The 21,236-nt window shown below is 31.8% G+C and overlaps 1 protein-coding gene across 13 annotated transcripts in view; it reads right to left on the bottom strand.

The window, feature by feature from the left end:
- The window catches only part of unc-104 (kinesin family member unc-104), a 248,891-nt gene that overhangs the window by 76,234 nt on the left and 151,421 nt on the right, over positions 1-21,236 (bottom strand). For 7 of the 13 annotated variants that reach the window (XM_085818584.1, XM_085818595.1, XM_085818593.1 and 4 more), the window contains 8 exons: positions 15,102-15,239; positions 14,471-14,589; positions 14,307-14,398; positions 13,171-13,270; positions 12,773-12,959; positions 12,560-12,650; positions 11,687-11,814; positions 11,487-11,591 (listed from right to left, as the gene is read on the bottom strand). In XM_085818584.1, coding sequence (XP_085674710.1) covers positions 11,487-11,591; positions 11,687-11,814; positions 12,560-12,650; positions 12,773-12,959; positions 13,171-13,270; positions 14,307-14,398; positions 14,471-14,589; positions 15,102-15,239 — 960 coding nt within the window. The remainder of the gene's footprint in view (positions 1-11,486; positions 11,592-11,686; positions 11,815-12,559; positions 12,651-12,772; positions 12,960-13,170; positions 13,271-14,306; positions 14,399-14,470; positions 14,590-15,101; positions 15,240-21,236) is intronic. The other 6 variants (XM_085818589.1, XM_085818591.1, XM_035356177.2 and 3 more) reach the window with 3 other exon arrangements.

Raw genomic sequence — 21,236 nt, 5'->3', positions numbered from 1 at the left:
AAGATAATAATAAATATCAACAATGTGTTCATCCACATTTAATGGTAAAGAAGCTGCCCCTTTTTCAGCTGCTAAACTTAAGAGGTGACAGGTGCACCTCATAATCTGCAAATCTGAATTTGCCTTTCTTAAGATGCCTGCAACACCAGTCTTCAAGCCTACCATTACTGGTGCATTATCGGCACCAAGCGCTAAGCAATTATCCAGAGGGACTGCATTTTATTTTAAAGTTTTAATAATTAGCTGTGCTATATTAAAGCCTGTCGAATGTCCTTCTAAAGTGGGGTCAGAAAGTAAACTGCACTCAATTTCTGAAGACTCTGGATTAAAAAAAGAAACAACAATTGGATACAGTTTTGAATTGGTATTATTGCTTCCATCCGTAGAGAGGCAGAACGGAGCTGTTTTAATGCAATCAATAACTGAAGATTTATTTTTCAAACCCATTTCTTTAACAACTGCACCTGTTTTGGTCCTTGCACTTGAGTATTTCTTAGCGATTTCACTATCGGGAAACATTTTTCTAAATAAAGCTGCAGCGTGATCCGATGCATTCAGTGGCAGGTTGTGCTCCAGTAAAAAGGTAGAGGACAGACATTCTGCATTAATCACTTTTTGGTCTTTTGTTTCCGAAGAAAAATTTAATTTTTTGTTTTTTCAAAACAACTCATGTTGTCCTTGTGTTTTTGTGTACGCACATGTTTGAGAACATCTGCCCTTCCACCAAGCGAAATCGAAAAATCGCAACGACAGATGGTACACATCGCAAATTTATTACATTTCCTTGAAGAAATAATGGAAGGAAAGTCAACTGTGTACGATTTTTGAAACGTGCACGAGTATTTCACCTTTCTCGCAGACATATCAAAAGACGATTGTTGGCGCATTTTACGCCAACGAATCTCGCCAATTATCACCTCCTGCGATTGAGGTAGCAGACTTGAAGAAGAAATCTAACCGGTCTGACGTGAGCAATTACTTGTAACCGAAGCTCACAATTAAATTGTATTTTGCTTCACTGTAAATATTTGTATATGATGTTTTTCTAAATAAAATAATTAAAAACGAAGCAGTGAAGCTGGTCCGTCGATAAAAAATAACCTTTAAAAAAATAAGTTTAGTCATCTGGCTCCGTCGACCCTGGGGCCTACTTCAGCGGTATGGATATATTAATGAAAAGCAAAGCATCCCTAAAGGGGAAAATAACTAGATTCGAAACTTTTGTGCAAATTGCAAATAATGATGTGGACTTAGTTGAACTTAAAGTTAAACTAAAAAACATTCAAGTTCTTCAAAAGAAAGTTGATGAACTACGAAGTGCGTGCTACGCACAAAGTGAAATGAGAGATGATGATCTGACCAAAATTGATGACGACTTAAACCAATGTGATGATCGTCTGGAAAAATTGGAGGTAAGAATTGAAATTCTCATTAATTCTTACAATAAGTTAAATTCTGCAAAAGCAGTTAAATGTTACTGAAAGTAATGTAGATGAAAATTTTCATATCAAAACTAAAATCCCAGCGTTAGTTTTGCCTGAATTTTCAGGAAAATATGAAGAATTTAGTTCATTTAAAACTCAATTTGATGATTTAATTACAAATAATGTTCAGCTGAGTCATTCACAGAAATTGTATTATCTAAGATCTTGTCTTACTAATGATGCTAAGCATTTAAGTAGTAACTTTGATAATTTTGAATCTTTGTACAATGCTTTAGAATCTCGCTATGATAATGAACGTCTGATTGTTGACATTCATGTGCAGAATATTTTAAATTTTGAAAAGATTCAATCCGAAAATGCGAAAGATATCAGAAGTATGATTGATTGTATACAAAAGAATTTACGCGCTTTGAAAGTATTAAAATATGAACAGAACAAGTTATGTGATGTTTTTATAATAAATATTCGTCTTCAAAAACTAGATAAAGAATCTAGAAAAAATTTTGAATTATCTCACAAATCGAAAGTAGTTCCAACATTTGACGAGTTTATTAGATTTTTGGAACAGCGTGAATCAGTTTTGTTATCTATAAATAGAAATATTACACCCGGAAGTAGGGTTAATATAAATAAGAATTCCACTCCTTCCCATAAATCGAAGGTTCTTTTGACAAATGAAAATAAAAATAAAAACTGTGTTGTGTGTAGGAGCCTTCATCCTATTTTCCTTTGCGATACATTCTTAAAGTTAAGTGTTCATGAAAGATTAAAATTAATTCGTTCACATAAACTCTGCGAATTATGTCTAAAGCAAAATCATAAGAAAAGTCAGTGTCTCTCGAAATTTAAATGCGCTTGCGGGGAAAAACACAATAAATTAATATGCATGGATAATGAGGGTCATTCAAAGACTCCTTGTCGCTCGGTGACGCCACTTAGACAAAACAAAAGTGAGCTCGATGCCGCCGCTGGAAAAGGTGACTCAGAATTGAAAGCGTTGAGTGTTTTAAGTAACAAGAATAAACAAAAAAGAAAAAGTGTACTTTTTTCTACTGCAGAGATTTATGTCCGTGACGCCAATAATCGAAGAATAAAAATCCGTGCGATTTTAGACAGCGCATCTAATATATGTGTTCTTACAGATAAAATAAGTGAATGCTTAGGAATAAAAAGGGAGAAAATTAAAATGCCCGTTACATGTCTTAATGGATCAATTCAAAATATTAAATGGAAAGTGAATACATTTATTTCAAATGAAGAATGTACCTTTAATGAACCAGTTGAATTCTTGATTGTAAATAAGATAACAGGACTAACTCCGTGTACTACGTTAGATATTTCGAAAGTAGAAATTCCACAATTTTTAAATTTAGCTGATAAATCATTTTATGAAGCTTCAGAGGTACATGCCCTTATAAGTGCTGATTTATTTTTTAAGGTTTTGAAAAATAATACGTATAAAATAAATGATGATTTATTATTTAAAGAGTCTGAATTCGGATGGATCGCATGCGGGAAGCTTAACGAAATGCAACCTTTTTATCAGGGACATTGTTTTCTTGTGCGAAATGACTCTCTTCAAAATACTTTAAAACTTTTCTTTGATTTAGAGGGACTTGGTATTCATGATGATCCAGTTTTGCATGAAAAGGATCAGGCAATGGAAATTTTTAATGACACCGTTGAATTTAAAAATGGACGTTATGTAGTACAACTACCTTTTAGGAAACATTATGAAGAATTATCTGATAATTATTCCTTGGCGCGGCAGCTTTTTCAGAATTTGTGGAGAAGATTTAGTCATTATCCTGAGTTACATCAACAATACCGTGAAATTATTTGTGATTATTTAAAAGAAGGCATAATCAGCATCGTAAATCCTGATACAAAAGAAAATGCTTTAAATAGGCCTATATATTATTTGCCTCATCAGGCTGTGCGGAAAGAAAGTAGTTTAACGTCGAAAACTAGGATCGCCTTTGATGCGGGTAGTCATCAAAATAATGAACTTTCTTTAAATGACTGCTTGTGGCCAGGGGTTAACTTAAATCCAAATCTTTTGGATTTACTAATTAATTTCAGATTGAACAAAATTGCATTTTGTTCAGATGTTAAACAAGCTTTTCTGCAGATATGCCTCTCTGATGAACATAAGGATGCAGTTCGTTTTCTTTGGAGTAGTGATGATCCAAGTGTTGATAAAAGGCCCAATTTACAGATTTACCGTTTCAATCGAGTAAATTTCGGGGTCAGTTCGAGCCCATTCCTGTTAGCAGCTACTATTAGACATCATATTAAAAAATACAAGGAAGATTTTCCCGAAACAGTTGAAATTTTAGACCAGTGTTTTTATGTAGATGATCTCATTTCTGGAAGTGAGGATTTTGAAGAAGCATTTGAAGTATCTAAAAATGCCAAGAAAATTATGGAAGAGGCTGGAATGGTCCTCAGGAAGTGGATTAGCAATAATGCTGAATTAATGGAGCAATGGAAGAATGAAGAATTCGATACCTATCCTGCAGACGCTACTCTCAGCTTGGGCGCACACCAAACTAAAATCTTGGGACTTTCTTGGAAGACGCACGAAGATTATTTAACTATGGATACTAAAAATCTTTTGGAATTTCTTTCTATGGACAAAAATACGAAACGCTTATTACTTCAAGCAATAGGGAAGATATTTGATCCTTTAGGATTAATTTCGCCTTTCACCATTCGAGTTAAATGCCTCATCCAAGATCTCTGGAATGGAAAAATTCAGTGGGATGAACCTTTACCAAAGGAAATTGAAAAGGAATGGAAGAAGTGGTGTGCTGAACTTCATCACTTAGAAAATTTGAAAATACCTAGGTTGGTTAATGATTCTGCATCAAAGGAAGATACTGTTGAAATACACAGTTTTTGCGACGCAAGTAAAAAGGCATATGGCGCTGCCATATATTTGAAGGTGAAGACACTCAGTGGAATATCGGTGAAACTCCTAACTTCAAAAAGTCGTGTGGCTCCATTAAACGGTGTAACCTTACCAAGATTAGAATTATTGGGTGCTCTAGTTGCAGCTCGTCTTAGTTCTAAGGTAAAGAGAATCGTTAATCTGAAAAGATCTTCTGTTGAATACCATTGGACAGATTCCAAGATTGCACTTTTTTGGATAAAGGGTGCAAAAACCCGATGGAAGCAATTTGTGGCAAACCGAGTGAACGAAATCACCAGCTTGACAGATCCCAACTCTTGGCATCACTGTGCAGGTAAAGAAAATCCTGCCAATCTTCTCTCACGTGGAATGAATGCTGATTCCTTGGTGACAGATTCTGGATGGTGGACAGGTCCAGAATTCTTGATGCAGCCTGACAGTTTCAAGAACTTGCAACCATTTATTCCTGAGATTGAAACCATCGAACAAGTCGAAAAAGAAACTTTGCGGCGAGAAAGGAAAATTCCTTTTGAAGATGAGACTTGTAAAGAGACAGCCCTGCTAAATGACAGCTCTCAACATTTTATTGTGGACGACCTCTTAGAACTTTCAAACAATTATTATAAAATTAACCATGTTTTGTCTTATATTTTCAGGTTTATTTTCAATTGCGGGAATAAGGTAAAAAACACAGGACCACTGTCAGTGGAGGAGGTAAGAGAAGCCGAAGAAGTGTTGATTAAGCATGAACAACGAGTTCTCCTTGAAGGAAAGAAACTGCCCAGTAATATTTCGAATTTATTTCCGTTTTTTGATGACAAAGGAATAGTATGTGTAGGAGGAAGGCTGAAGAATGCTTCAGTGCCATATTCTCAAAGACATCCTCCTATTTTACCTAAGGGTTCAAGATTAAGTAACATTTATTTTGAAAGTTTACACAGGAAATTATTTCATGTTGGACCACAAGGTCTGCTAAATGCAGTGAGCTTGAAACTTTGGCCTTTAGGTGGCCGTAGTCTCGTACGCAAAACAGTACATCAATGTGTAACGTGCTTTAAATGTAAGCCCACTCTTTCTTCACAAATTATGGGTAATTTGCCTAGTGAAAGAGTTAATGTTTCAGCTCCATTTTCTATTACAGGTATTGATTTATGTGGCCCTCATTTAGTGAAATTTAAAAATCAACGTAAAGGTATTCTGAATAAATTGTATATTTGTATTTTTATATGTTTCGCAACAAAAGCCATGCATCTTGAGACATTAACAGATTTGACTTCCGATGCTTTAATTGCAACACTTAAACGTTTTACAAGTAGACATGGCAAATGTTTCAAAATTTATACCGACAATGCTACTAACTTTGTTGGAGCGAATTCAAAATTGAAAAAATTTTATAAGCTCATTAATTTCCCAGACAAAGAATTAGCTAATCATTTTTCGCAAGAAAATATAGATTGGAATTTTATTCCACCCAAATCGCCTCACTTCGGTGGACTTTGGGAAGCTGGGATAAAATCGGTGAAGTACCATCTTAAACGTACGATTGGCAATTTTCATTTCACTTACGAAGAATTCGAAACGATTGTCATTCAGATAGAAGGAATATTAAATTCGCGACCGCTTACTCCTCTTTCTAGTGATTCAGAAAGTTTCGAAGTTCTGACGCCAGGTCATTTCTTGATAGGGCGACCTATAACAGCAATTTCTGAGCCGTTTTTAACGGATTTAAAGGAAAACCGCTTAAGTCGTTGGCAAAAAACTACAAAAACTATACAACTTATTTGGAAAAGATGGAAGTCTGATTACTTGAATACTTTACAATCTAGATCAAAATGGATGGTTTGAAAAAAATGATCTGATGATCGGGCAAACGGTTTTGATTAAAGAAGATTTTCTGCCAATTAACAATTGGCTTTTAGGGCGAATAACATCATTGTATCACGGTTCTGATGGAAAAGTCCGTGTTGTAAAAGTTCGTACCAAAACAGGGGACTTTAAAAGGGCAATTAATAAAATAGCTGTATTGCCTATTGAAGTTTAGCAAGTTGTGAATTATGTTACTCAGTTGTTAGTAATTATATTGAAAATTATTTTTCTCAATAATTTTGTATTCATGTTTTGTTTACTTATTTTATATTTTTCTATACGTATTTTATTGTTTACATGAATAACAAACTTTAATACTGATATTTCATAATTAAATTTATGTTAAGTTCTTGCATGTGAACATAGCAAGGCCGGGCGGGATGTTGGCGCATTTTACGCCAACGAATCTCGCCAATTATCGCCTCCTGCGATTGAGGCAGCAGACTTGAAGAAGATATCTAACCGGTGTGACGTGAGCAATTACTTGTAACCGAAGCTCACAATTAAATTGTATTTTGCTTCACTGTAAATATTTGTATATGATGTTTTTCTAAATAAAATAATTAAAAACGAAGCAGTGAAGCTGGTCCGTCGATAAAAAATAACCTTTAAGAAAAATAAGTTTATTCAACGATAATTTCTAAAACTATTTCCTAAAGGCACGTGTTCTCACACAACTCAGGACAAGATAAACGAAATAGCGAAAGAACATCCAAAGAATGGCCAACGGCCTTGAGCTTGCTTTGTGCTCATTGGCTAATATATGCCAGATGACACGCAGTGGAGCTCGATGCCCATTGGACAACTGGAGAACGACGTTGCTGGATACGTATGCTGTCAATCACAAAGCAGAAATTCTCATCTGATTCGCAAGGTTTCATTTTAGATATAATCTAGAGAAAATTCAGTTGCTTTCAGACGTCCAAAATCACTTTTTTTTTTTTGTTCATAAAACGAAGTATTAAGCCAAGTTCCATAAAAATCGTGAGAAATATTAAGAATAAGTCGGGAGAAATATATTGTAAATCGGGTTGGCGGGAGAGCGGTCGAAAATCGGGAGTCTCCCGCCTAAATCGGGAGAGTTGGCAACTCTGCATAAATTTCCACATATACTTAAACCTTATTGAGGTCTGGCACTAGATATCTTACTGCCTGATGCAGTCTGTGTGGGTCCTAAATTCTGTGACTTTGTGCAGCCATACGAGCCCTGGTGCTGGTTCTGGGTTTATGTGAATAACAAATCAATTATTCTTAATTCAAATAGCCCTAAATGTAATCTTTGGGTCTATGAGTATTATCAACAAAATCTATTTTTAGCATATGGGAAGAAATTTTTGGTAAATTTTTCCTCGTTCATTTTTTAGCGAATTTAACTTAAATCTGTAATCATTGCCAAGTGCAATGTCAACATAAAAGGTTGCCATAATCCTTTATTATTCAATTACTAACATAAAAAATTTGTTTAGGCATCGCTACATGAGTCATTACTCAAGTTGTCATGTTTCGATAAACATGCAGTGATGAAAGGAAAGTATAATAAATAATGATTTGCCAGGTTGGCATCAGATCAATGACATATCTATGTGGAATTTTTGGTTTGAGATGTGTGCCAAAAAGCAGATACGCAACAACAGAACCAAATTACTGATCGTACAAATTTATGCTGAAATGTTTGTTTCTTGAATAGCAAGGTATTTTATTTAGTGTGGAAGCGAAATTAAGAATTGGGACTCTCCAGATGTTTTATTATGCACAGAAGGTAGAATCAAATGTGCATGCGTAAAGCCTAGGAAAGAAACATTGGTGGTGGTTTAGGAGTCCGGATTTTAGATCATTCCGGATAATGGACGTCCGGATTTCAGATCATTCCGGATAATGGACGTCCGGATTTCAGATCATTCCGGATAATGGACGTCCGGATTTCGGACTTTGCACTGTATATATACATAGAAACCTTGTTACAACAATATTTTAGGGATCAAATAAATATATTGTTGTAGAGAGGCATATTGTTATATCAAGGGCCCACATATTTTGAGCATTTAATAAGAGTTTTTTTTTATTATTATTAGTTTAAGGTGCATAACATACTACTTTTAAGTCTATATTTAGAAGAAATTAATTTGTAAAATACTAATAATAGTGGTTTAAATACCAACAAAATAAATAAATAAGATAAATTCAGAAAATAAGCACAGAAATATTCACATACCTGAAAACACTTTTTATTGAAAATAATCCAATATTTTTGTTTGTTTATTGATTTTTTTTAACTGTTAAGTTCACCAATACTGTATGCATTGAGTCTAGCGCACGAAAATGTTCTTCATTTGTCAACGGAAGGCTTGAAAAAAATGTCCGTAGAGAATTCACAGATTGAAGAGCTTCCTGGGATGACAATAAGGACTGCGATGGACCTGTATTATCATCATCATCAATATCATCATCATCTTCATCATTGTTTCCTATCTCATCAGTAATTTCAGAGAGAATATCTTCATCAGTAACTCCTGCGAAAACCATAAGATCATCATCTGCTGTTAAATAGTCTTCTATACTAATTCCAAACTTTTTACCGCTTGTTTCCTCAAGTTGGGATACGGATTTTTTGATGTGCAAAACACATTCTTGATCATCTGAGAGATCATTGTCTATGGAATTTTCATCATTATCAGATTTCTTATCTTCCATAACACAAAAACCGGCCTTTTTCCAGCAATTCCGAATGGTTTTTTCTGTTACTTCCCACCAACTTCCAGCAATATTGTCACACGCTTCCTTGACATTTACAGCTTTGAAAGGGTCTTCTACTTTATTTTCAAAGTTTACAAGTATGGAGTCCACCAACCGTTTTCTGTAATATCCTTTGAAGCACTTAATTATGCCCATATCAAGAAGCTGTAAAATTGAAGTGCAATTGGCAGGGGAAAAAGCGATTTCGATATTTTGTAGCTTTGGAAATGACGTGTGAGCACCGCAGTTATCTATCAACAAAACGATTTTTTTCTTTCTCTTCTTCATTTTATTGTCTAACTTCTGTAACAATTCGGAAAAAAATTTAGACGTCATCCAAGCCTTCTTATTTGCTTTATACTCCACGGAAAGACTTTTCATGTTCTTAAAGCACCTTGGCTTCAATGATTTACCAATGACGAGAGGTTGTATTCTATGCATTCCTGTGCTATTTGTACACAGAAGAACAGTCAGTCTCTGCTTTGATTTCTTCCCTCCATAACACTTTTCACCCTTGAATGCCAATGTTCGATCGGGTAGGAGTTGGAAAAACAGCCCAGCTTCATCTGCATCTTCTGGAGCATACTTTTCTAAGATTTCTTTCATCTTGTTTTGCCGCCATTCATTTGCGTCGTTTATCGGGGCTGACTTTTTCTCTCCGTGAACTTCTTGGAAAGTTATTCCATGATGATCTCGAAAACACATTAACCAACCATTGCTAGCTTTGAAAGTTTCGTTCCCTAGCATTGCTCCAAATTTCCGTGCTTTTACACATAATAAAGGTCCATTTATTGGGACATTTGTTGCTCTCATCTCTTGAAACCATTTTAAAACAGCAGCATCAATGTTTTCATTTGTCGCAACTTTCAGTCGTTTTCGCTCTGGGTTAATTTCATTTGAAGTTACAGCATCTTCAATTTGCTTTCTCTTCTTTAGGAACGTTGCAACTGTAGATTGGGATAATCCATGTTTCTTAGCCGCATCAATCTGCTTCATTCCCTCATCAATATCATTGATAACGTTCAGTTTATCTCAAAAAGATAGTTGCTTTCGCCCTGCCATCTTAGGGAACAATATCGCGTGAAAGAAAGAAAAGTTTGAACCAAATGTTTCGCGTAGAACTCAAAATCGTTAAAGACTATAAACCAACCTTTGAACTCACTTTTCAGTACGTCACTTAACAACACCCCGCCTTCATCTTCCCCTGTTCCTCTAACAAAGGGCACTAGTTCTGTGACAAGGTGACCAGACAGTTCTAGATGTCCTTAAACCTTATCAGAATTCCAAAGCTTTCTGGGAAATGAGACTAAGCATACATTTGCACTTCACCCCCCTCACCCACTCCAATTCCCAAAAGGGTGGTCTTCATCTGTTTTGAAATCTGAACAATAGCTATTTATTCAGGGATAAGTTGAATATCCACAATGTGTCTTAATAAACGGAAAAAATAACAAAAGAAAACGAAAAAAAAAAAAAAAAAAAAAAAAAAAGCATTTGAAAATCAAAATATTATTATAAAGGGAGAAAATAATACTGAAATTTAGATTGAAAAAATCGTTTTACAGAGGTTTATTGTTCTAGAGAATATAGCAATATTCAGGGGAGATTAACATTAGTTTATATGCAAAATCACCGGAACCACAAAACATTATTGTAGTAGAGGGAGTTATTGTTGTATTGGGTATCATTGTAGCAAGAGTTTACTGTATATGAAGTCAAGAAAATGATCTCTGCTTTGGAGCAAAATGCTGTAGCATAAGGAAACTATATACTGGCAGAGGAACAAGAGGGTGATATTGTTGCATGATAAAGAAATGTTCGATATGATGCACACAACTAAAGAAATACAAATTTCTTGGATTGACCGGTCTAACAATTTATATCACTATATGTTTTGTCCTTTTTTCTTATGTATATGCTGATTTAAATTTTTTTCAATATTACCAGTAATAAGCCCTTTTAAACACATGAAGTTGAACAAAGCTTTACCAATTGTTCTAGCTTTATCAATTCAAAAAATGCCAAACCTACCCCCAAATAGGGTATGTTAACTGCCTCTTACAGATGGTACATTTCTCTCCAAAAAAGTCTTCATTATCATTTTCTACTTATTTACTCCTTTTATTGCTAGATGACAGTTATTTTAAAGACTACAATTTTCTTTTTTAAATCAACAATAAACTATTAAAAACCATACATAAATTTATATACTTATATAGCTAGACAGAAGTTATTTTCAAGGCTAAAATTTTCTTTTTAAAATTAACAATAAATTATTCAAAAAGCATAAATAAATTTGTACACTTAACATTGACAGTTAAGCTATTTGAAATGTAATTTGCGAGCTGGTGAAAAAAGTACTTAAAACTAAATGAAAACAAAGTGCATCAGAGAAAAATATACAGTATGAAATTGAAAAAAAAAAAAAAAAAAAAAAAAAAAAAAAAAAAAAAAAATAAAAATAATAATAATAATAATAATAATATTAATAATAATAATAATAATAATAAAAGTATTTACCAAATTACCAAAATTCATACCTTAAGGACTGAAGAACACCAAATTTTGGTGAGCGTATAGGCTGTGATATAGGAATAGACTGGGGGAACATACGCCTTGGTGGTTGTCGACTGCTGCAGATAAAACAAAATGATGAAAATTGTCACAAATAAACAAAGCTTAAAAAAAATTAATAGTATAAATGGAAACCAAAAGAAGCTCAGCATACTTCTGTTGAGTAACAAAATCTCTTGAATCTCTGTGCAAAGGATGTTGCTGATAATGGCCAAAAACTTCAAAAACAATTGGTTGTGTTCTGATGTACTCAAGGAAAGACTTTGTAACAGTTACAGTTATCTAAATGTGAAAATCAATCAATAAATTCAAGTCAGAAAATATAATGTGAAATGTGTACACAAATAATATTACACATTAAAAAAATGCTCAAACAATTTTCTCTTTCAGCAGCTTCTTTTTTATTATTGATAAATACACAAACTTGCACATTCTTGTAAAATTTAAGTAAAAATTTTGATGCATTCATTCATTTTGAATGTCCTAAATATATATGCAAATGATGTGTACATTGCTTATCATACATATCAGTAATTTCGTAGAGGAATACAGGATGATTTGCCAATTAGTTCTATTCATCAGGTGAGTTTTTCACCCAGCTAAATACATGTTTAATACACTGCACTTATAATATTAAACCAAATACTATGGATTGAAAAATTTTAATTATTTACTATTTAATTTATTTTTCTTTAAAAATTTATGGCATCTTAAAATTATATATGTGTATTTATTATTCTCTTATATCTCCTTCCTAATTTAAGGATATTCTTGCACAAACCAATGACATGAAGCTACATAATATCATCATAAAATTTTTTTCTCATTCTCCCTTGATCATACCAACAGGTGGTTCCTCATTCCCCAAATAGACATATTAATTTTCATTCTTTCTTTCCAATACGGACTTTTTTAAAAAATATTTCAGATTCAATTGTAATACATATTCATAGAAGCAAAATATTTATTTCTGACTCAATCTGCATGAATAAAAGCCAATAAAAGATTTAAAGATGCACATCCATACATTCTGTACATGAAAGAATCCAGGAGAATGACTTTTTCCAGTATTTTTCAAAGGTTCTGTTGAAAAGGCTTCATCATGACGATGTAAGAAACTAGAAAAAATAAGAAAAGGAGAATTTTATATTATTTTCAAATTTCTTATTTTCGTTAATATAAATTTAAAAGTTTGTTGGACATAATAAATTCTTTTAAAGATTTTTGATAGCATACATACTTGAACTGGCAAAAGATATCAGCATATTCTTTTGAAATGTTTATAGCTTGGAGAACAGTAACTCTGAAAGTAAATTCTTGTCCTAAATGAAGGTGATCAGGATGATCACAATCTTTGCCTTCATTTTCAGAAAGAAGGTTGCATTTTTCATCAGTGTGTTTATTATTATCTTCATCACAGTAAATATCTAAAAGGAAATACATATACACTATAATGGTATATCTATTTTGAGGAAAATCACTTTTTCAGTACTTAGATATGAAATCCTTTTTTTTTTTTTTTCCTTCTGCCAGAAATGGTACAAAATTTCATGATGATTTCAACTAAGGCATATTAGAAACTCAGTAAAAACTAAATTATGTGAAAATTACATAAATTATAACAAATATTTTCTTTACCTGAGTTTTCTGGAGTGGGTCCTTGTCCTTCGACTATTCGCTCTTGTGAAGAACTGAAATCTTTATCAGATGTACAATTTTCTTTCTCTTTCTTTGAACCCTGAACAAGAAAAGATTAAAATAAAGATATATTGGCCAAATGCTCTCAGAGGATAACTGTATAATCTTAAAAATGCTTCTGAGATTATATAATTATCATTACAATATAGATAAATCTCAAAGCATAAATCATACACTTTGAGATTATTTGACATATACATATATGTGTTGTGTATATATCAAGTAAGCTCAAAGCATATTGTTTACTTTTAAGTTTTGATACATTTTAAAAAAGTTTTTTTAGTTCAATTGTTTCACTTTGCTTTTAAAGTTTACTTGTTACACTTTTTCTTGTTACTTGTTACACTTTGCTTTTATAGTTGTTAGAAGTCGTAAAGTTTAAAATAGTTCAAAACTCATAAATTGATTTGTTAAATAAAATATTTTTGCAGTACGGGATCATAATTTCTCAACTTTTATTTCAGAATTTACTGCTGTTTATTTCTCCTCAACAGAGAAGTTTGAGATAAGCTAAAAACAACAATCTGGATATTTTATTTAATACACCACACAATAATCCTCTATTACTCACCAAAACAATAAATACAGTCAACTACATCACAGGAAAAAAAGTTTTAAATAAATGAAGCATTTACTGTTCAGTTTAAAGGCCTCGTGTTATCACAATTACACTGACATAAATCCTTTATACTACAAACCAAAAATTATTTAACTTATTTTGAAAACTCATATTTATTAATAAAATCTATGTTAACAGATCCATAATCATATTAGAAAATGATTAGATTCTAATGTTTAAACAAGTACAGAGTAAAAATGGAATTTAAGAAAGTGTAACATACATTACCAATTATAATGTTTTACTCATTTAAAAAGGATCCATGGAATTTAAAAGCAATTTTAAGAAAAGAAATTAAAATAACAAAGAATGATAGGCAGAGAAGTTTAGGAAGGAAAATAACAAGCAATATCATTTAAAAAAGAAGTGCAAGAACCATAGCATTTTCATACACTATGAAAAAAAGTAGAAATGCTAAGTGAATTATTGATAAGCATTAATCAAAAAGAATAAAAACCTTTTTCTGTTTCAGAAACAAATCATCACTAAAACTTATTCGTGCTGATTGTCTCACACCTCTCTGATTTACATCTGAAGATTCTTCATCATCTGTAAAAAATATTATATGAGCAGATGTTTTATATGAATAATTTACCAAAACTAATGGAAAGCAAACCATACCTATAACAGCTTGCACTGCAACTCTCAGATATCCTTTAACATCACCTTTTTCATTCACAATTGCAACTTTTTGAATCAAAGGGACTGGATACAATAAATTGCTCAGATACACAAATGCCCTAAGTACAGATATGTATTAAATTTTACATTCTTAAAGCACTAAAAAACCACAAATTATAGATAAAATACCTGAACTTTCTTTCCTCCCCCCCATGAAAAAAAAAAAAAAAAAAAAAAAAAAAAAAAAGCAGCGCATTTTCTATTTGCAGTATTTACTTACATATTTCAACCCCTCTTTTACTAATTTTATTTCCAGAAAACTGACAGGTAAAAATTTTAAGATATGTACTCTTTCTCACAGAAATTATTACAGCCAGAAATTAGCCAACCAGAAAGCAGAAATGAATAGATATGTTAATATTATTGAAGTCTATATCTCAAAGAAATCAATAATCAAATTACTTTCATCATTTTTTACCTGGACAATGCATTTTGCTATCTATTGAAAATTTTACCCTGCTGCCATAAATCTAAAATTTCTAAGCAAAAAATATCAGGGGGGGGGAGAAATGTAAGTAAATAAGATAAAATAGTAAATTAAACATAAACAAAATGCTAAAACCAAAATTACCTGCCTATAAGTCTAAACCATGGAAATCGATCATAGAAAGGATCTCCACCAGTTATACTTTCAACATTATATTCAGGTGATGTTGGAGAAAGTTCTGCTTCATTATGATACATTTCTCTCATTAGCTCCAAGCGTTGCCTGAAAAATAAAATACACCAGTTACTTATTTTTTTTAATAATGTAACACAAGAAAAATGCAAATAACTGAACTTAATTACCTTTTTAAGTGACAGTAAACAGAAGCATATGCCATGCAAAATAGCAGAACATTAGCAAGAAAGAAAAAGGCAGCTTTCAACTTATAAAATAATGACTGTTATCAAAAAACATTTACAATACACTGAAAGTAATTTTGATAGAAATGAATCAAAAAGTAACTTATGGCCATATGAAGTTATACTGACAGAAAATGAAAATGCTTATATATCATGAAATATATTAACACTATACAAAATATACCCCCTTCCAATACCAATCAAATTTTTCCTCTCCCACAGACCTTTCTTGATTTTTTTAAAGTTCATACAAATTCCAATTGATAAATATATGGTCTAAAATTTCTTCATGTAATGGAAATATAAAAAGAATGCATTATACAATCAGTTTTTATTAAAAATTACTACTTAATTAAAAAAATGCATTCAGAAATTTTCAAGAAATACACAGCTTTTTAATACAGCAAAAATGCACATTTATAATCGAATATCATAATCTGCAAAATCTATATATGCAGTTAAAAATCTTTTTTTAAAATTATATGAAAAAGTATTCAGGGCAAATGCACCATGAACAGTGTAAAACACACAAACAAGGATTTATTAAGATTTTATAAATATACACAGCAAGCATAATGACTGCTTTGGAAAGAAAAGCTAATGTATTTAAGTAAAATAGACCGGCCACTAACAATACTCCAACTACCACAAGACTGTCAGTGTCCTTTAATCTTTTCCTGCAACAAATTTTTGTGTTAAAAAATTGCTTTCATTAATTTAGGCTGACCCAATTAGATTAAAAGTAGTTTTGCAATTTCTACCGGAAATTTCGAATACTGTTATATTAGAACGTGCTATATATAAATCTAATATATATCTCTAATATAAAGCTAATATGATCTAATATATATAAATCTAATATTTATAATCTAATAATAAAGTCGCCCTTTCGAGACATGAAAAATGCAATTTGAATTTCGTCAATTGGCCCATTAGAATGGGAGATATAGAACTGGACCTTTTTTTTTTTGGCACAGTGTACATGCATAACTTCATATGGCTGTAAATAATTAAGGGTTATTAAACAGTATTTGTAAATAATTAACAAGACATTGATAGCAGTTACAAATGAAATTGACAGAGTTAACTTTTCTTTTAATCCTGCAGCAATTTCCAAACACTAAGAGTAATACAAAACTAAAATTACAACTTTGTTTCTTAAATTGTAAAGATTATGGTCTGTAATAATGAAAGACCATAAAAGTTCAGGATTTAGAGCAGGGACTACCAAACCTTTTTTTGCACTGTCGCCTTTTAAAAGAATGGTTTACTTTACTGACACCCTTATGTTTTTCTTTTCTATAATGTGCACACAATACAATCATAATATAAATAACTTAACCATTAGACTAAGTTAGTTTAGAAAAAGTTTTGGAAAAAAAAAAAGGTTTATTACATTCATGTTTTACTGTTCTTAATTCTACAAATATAAACGAGTTTTTAGAAACAAAATCACAAATTCTAATTGTATAAAAGTTTGATTTTAATTAATACTATAGCTGTGCTTTTTGTATTGATGCAATTTTTTTTTTTTTTTTTTTTTTTAATATTTGACATACACTTTCTTAACTTAATTCTTAAATTATCTTGTTCAAAAATGTTTAATCATTTTCTTGCTTTCCATAGTAAATTATTGACTAGACTAAAACCTGCATCTACTAGGTACAAAGAGGGAAAAGTCAATAATGTTAGTTTGGTAATAACTTTTATTTTGGGATATTTCTCACGAATGAGTTTTACATTCTAAAACTTAGCATATCCCTGTGTTTTGAATAAGATTTCATTTTGTATGATATAGGTTTATACCAATAAATAATTAATTACCAGGAAGTCTCTAATTTAGAGCATCTTACTAGAGCATTTAACCTTTTAACTGTCAAGTTATTTTGATGATTTGGGTGCATAAATTGTCAATTTTGTTTTATTTCAAAAATGAAATGTTTGCCTTGCAGTCAAAAAAATGCCGCGCACTTTGAACTTTAACCTCCATCCTTTGAAACCTTCAGTAAAATGCTGCCATCTGTTGAACTGAAGCCGAAATAAACTTCTGACTATATATATTCGGCTATAACAATACGTTGCACTCAAAAAAAAAAAAAAAAAAAAATTAGCTCGAGTAATACTCGGGGGTGACATTTTAGAATACCAGTGCTGTGCCCGAGATTATTTTTGGCATGACAGTTAAAAGGTTAATCAAGATTAATCCTGAAAAAATTGTTAAGATTAGTCATGCTAACACAATACTGCTTTTTTTTCAATAAATTAATATGCTTTATTCTATGTATTTTCATATTTTATTGTGAATGAACATACCGAAATATTTTTAAAAAGAGAGAGGAATGATGTCATATCCAAATAAAACATTTTATGCTTCCAGAATTTAAAAATATTTTTAGATCTGCATTTAAGTGTATAAAGAAATAAAAACATGTAAACTGTTCATAATTTTATTCAGTGAATAAATACTGCTCATTCAAAACAAGTTCTCACTTTTTAAACAACAGCTACAAAATTTAACCTTTCTTTCACAGCAGTTGCACATAACAACAATAGAAGAAAAAAAGGTGTATAATGCATTTTGAGCAACAGTGGTTTCATCCTTACAAGTTGCAAATAAAATTTTAAAAGAAATGCTAGGGTGGATGATCTGCTAAATTCTAATGCTATTCAGTAACTTCACAGGAAATAATGATATTGTTGTAAATTTCTGCAAATATTCAAGTTTTTTTTTTGTACTGTATTTTTGTTTTTCTGCATTGCTGCAATAGCCTGCAGTTTTACTTATTTATTCCTTTGTTGCTTTTAGGATTTATTTTGCATTCACTCGAATTTGTGATTACATGTTTTGAATATACGAGTAATTGTTTATTTCTTGTACAAAATTATAAATCTGACTAACAGCATTTAAACTGAAAAAACAGCTCAAGTAGAACATGAGATATGAGCAGGATAAGCTCTTGACAGGCTTTGGTGACTAGTTTTGTTACCAGATTAACAATATTTGGCAAATTTTTGCCGAATTGGCATTTTTTTGGAAGATTTGGGAGAATACACTTCTGAAGCTCTCATACCGATTTTCCCACAGCTTTCAAAAACCCAGGCTACACTATATAGAGTTCCAAGAGCTAGGATGAATCAGTTGCTAGCTGTGAGATATAGCAATTCAAAGTGATTTAGTAAGCTGAATAGTGATTCAAAGCTTACTCATAGAGTGATTTTGGAAATTAACAATATTTCTCATATACTAAGGAGGAACAGCTCAATATCAGCATTCTTCAGGAGCTATTTAATGTATTCCAAGTCATTAATTTTTAAAAATAAATTGTTAATTTTTTCATGAAGACTTTTAATTAAAGAATCATTGATGAGCCCATAGTTAACAATAAATGGTGTCAGAATTATGCATTTCTTTGAATGTTCAATACCCAGGAAGATGAAAGAGCAACCGAAAGCCATTATGGAAATAAATGCTACCAGCTGTAAAGCAGCAGCTAAAGCCACTGTAAACAATGTCTCAGCTTAGCCTTCCATGACTAACACTCCAGCCATCTTGAAATGAAAAATACCTTGGTTCAATTCTCTGTTCCTCCAATTATACTCTTATTATATGATGAAGTATCATGATGAAATGTAAACAAAACACAATTTGAAATGATTTTGTAAGCAAATTGAAAGGACCCCCATCAATGCTCTATTTGGCTGTCTTTTTACGAAGGGAGCTGCTGATATTTTACAGATGCTTTCAGGAAAAAAATATTCAGATGCAGATGCTTTAGTTAAATAACTAGAGCTGTGGTTTGAAGAAACATTTCTTAAACATTATTGCTGACTGCAGCTTAAGGCCCATTAAAAAAAGCAGAAAAGTCTAAAAACTTGCAATTGTAATTGAAAAGTCAATTCAGAAAAGTTAATTTTCAGTCCTTAAAGTCAGTAAAGGAATCTTGCATGAGAATGTTGATGCACTTTTAAGAAGACCATGTGCAGAAAAGTGCAAACACCATTTGAAAGTCGAGTTAAAATATGGCTTTAAAGTCCCAGTGGTTAGATAAATAACACACTGTCCATAACAACTGAACCTGATATCTGAAGCAGTAAAGAACTTAGAAAGGCCCAAATAGGAGAAGCTGAATTGCTGAATTGAGTAAACTGCTATTTCACTAAACTGGCAGGATATCGCCATGTTGATGATAGTTTTGGAATTCATTTTTGTCACCAAATCTGGTAAGAAATCACCAAATGTTGCCAAATTTAGCCATCATTTGGTCCAGTCCCTGTATAACTATAATGGATCAATACACATAACAGTGACCATATCCGGCCCTTATGTGTCACTTTAACCATATATGCCTTCCAGTAATTTAAAAAAAATATAAGGTTATAGAGATTTCTTGGTGGCAGTAGAAAATTATATAAGACAAAAGAAAGCATCAATTCTCAATATGAGTTCAAAGTTTTTTGTTCAAAGGCAACTTGTACTTGTATCTCCATGTGAACTATATGTGCTTTGCATTGCACTGTGCTTAACTTTCTTAGTAATTTGAAGTGTTATTATTAACTGTGCTCTGCGATACTGAGAAGAGATGCAAGAAATTTCATGGAAAGTTTTAGATCTGTAAAGTATTTTTTTTTTTTGATGAAATAATTTTATCAAACTATCATCAGTTCTGTGTTCATTTAATCTGTTATAAACCAATGTACATGTAATAACATATTCTAGAGAAAAATGATATTCTTTGTTTTCTAATGCAATGCCCAGGGTATGTGCAAGGATCTAAATTTGATTTGGAATATAACATGATGGTGATTATCATAAATGGACCAAATTATCTTAATAGAAATAAAATTAAGTAAAGTATCATATATATATATATATGAAACACTTTGAAAAACGTTGAAGTGCAAGGTAGTAGTTATAGATGTGACTTTTGTTAGCAAGCATTTTTAAACCAATAAAAATAAATTGGTGCAATAAGTGCCCTGTTCTAGAACCTTTCACATTTCTGAAGACAGCAGGCAGCAGCAAGTTTAAAGAAGCGAAGAGGAAAAGCAAATGTAATGTTTATCCGTGTCACCAGTGTTATGCAAGAATTATATGGAGGCTGTTAATTTTGAAATGATACAGTTTAGAGAAAGTTATTATAAGCAATTACTAGACACTTTTAAGATGAAAAGGGAAAATATTCAAATTCAAATGAAGAATTAAGGGACTAACACAAATTAAAGTTAAGATTTGGGTTTACACAATCACGGATATATTTTGGGACTATCTACAAAAGTGATTATTTGGTTTTATTTTTTCAATCACTGGACATAAAATACTAAAAATTTCATATTTTGGTATTTTTAAATTAAAAAAAATCACTTCTTGTAAAAATTACAAAATTTAAATATTCATACAGTTCTCTAACCCTCCCATTTACATTTAGGAAAACTTTATGCTCATTATAATAAATATAATACAAAATGCTTGACTCTTTTATGACAAGAACTAAATGAAATACTTTAATGTCAAAATTTGCAATTTTTGTTTTCTATCTCAGTTTGTATTTAGAGGTCAGTTAATAAACTAGAAGAATTTGATCTCCCTTAACCGTTAACTACTGTGAGCAGTCTGAGACACTGCTGAAGATTTTCTAACCGTTGCTTCCACCCCTAAAAACGGACCCTGGTCCCTGTCCTTCCTACTATCTTCCCAAACTTGTTCCACAAGGTCACATATCCAGTTTCACACTTCTAGCTTTATTATGGCTTCAGTTACCACATTTTTTACTTTTTAAGTGGTTTAGGAGACTGCTCACGGCAGATGCGTACCAGTTTTAGTGGATGTTAGACGTTATTTATCGGATGCTTGTTTTTTGTA

This window comes from Stegodyphus dumicola, chromosome 6 (genome assembly GCF_044657685.1).
Source record: "Stegodyphus dumicola isolate Sdum_Otavi_A_Nest chromosome 6, ASM4465768v1".
NCBI classification, from domain to species: domain Eukaryota; kingdom Metazoa; phylum Arthropoda; class Arachnida; order Araneae; family Eresidae; genus Stegodyphus; species Stegodyphus dumicola.
Note: the sequence above shows the minus strand (reverse complement) of the source record. Positions and strands in the feature narration are given on the sequence as shown.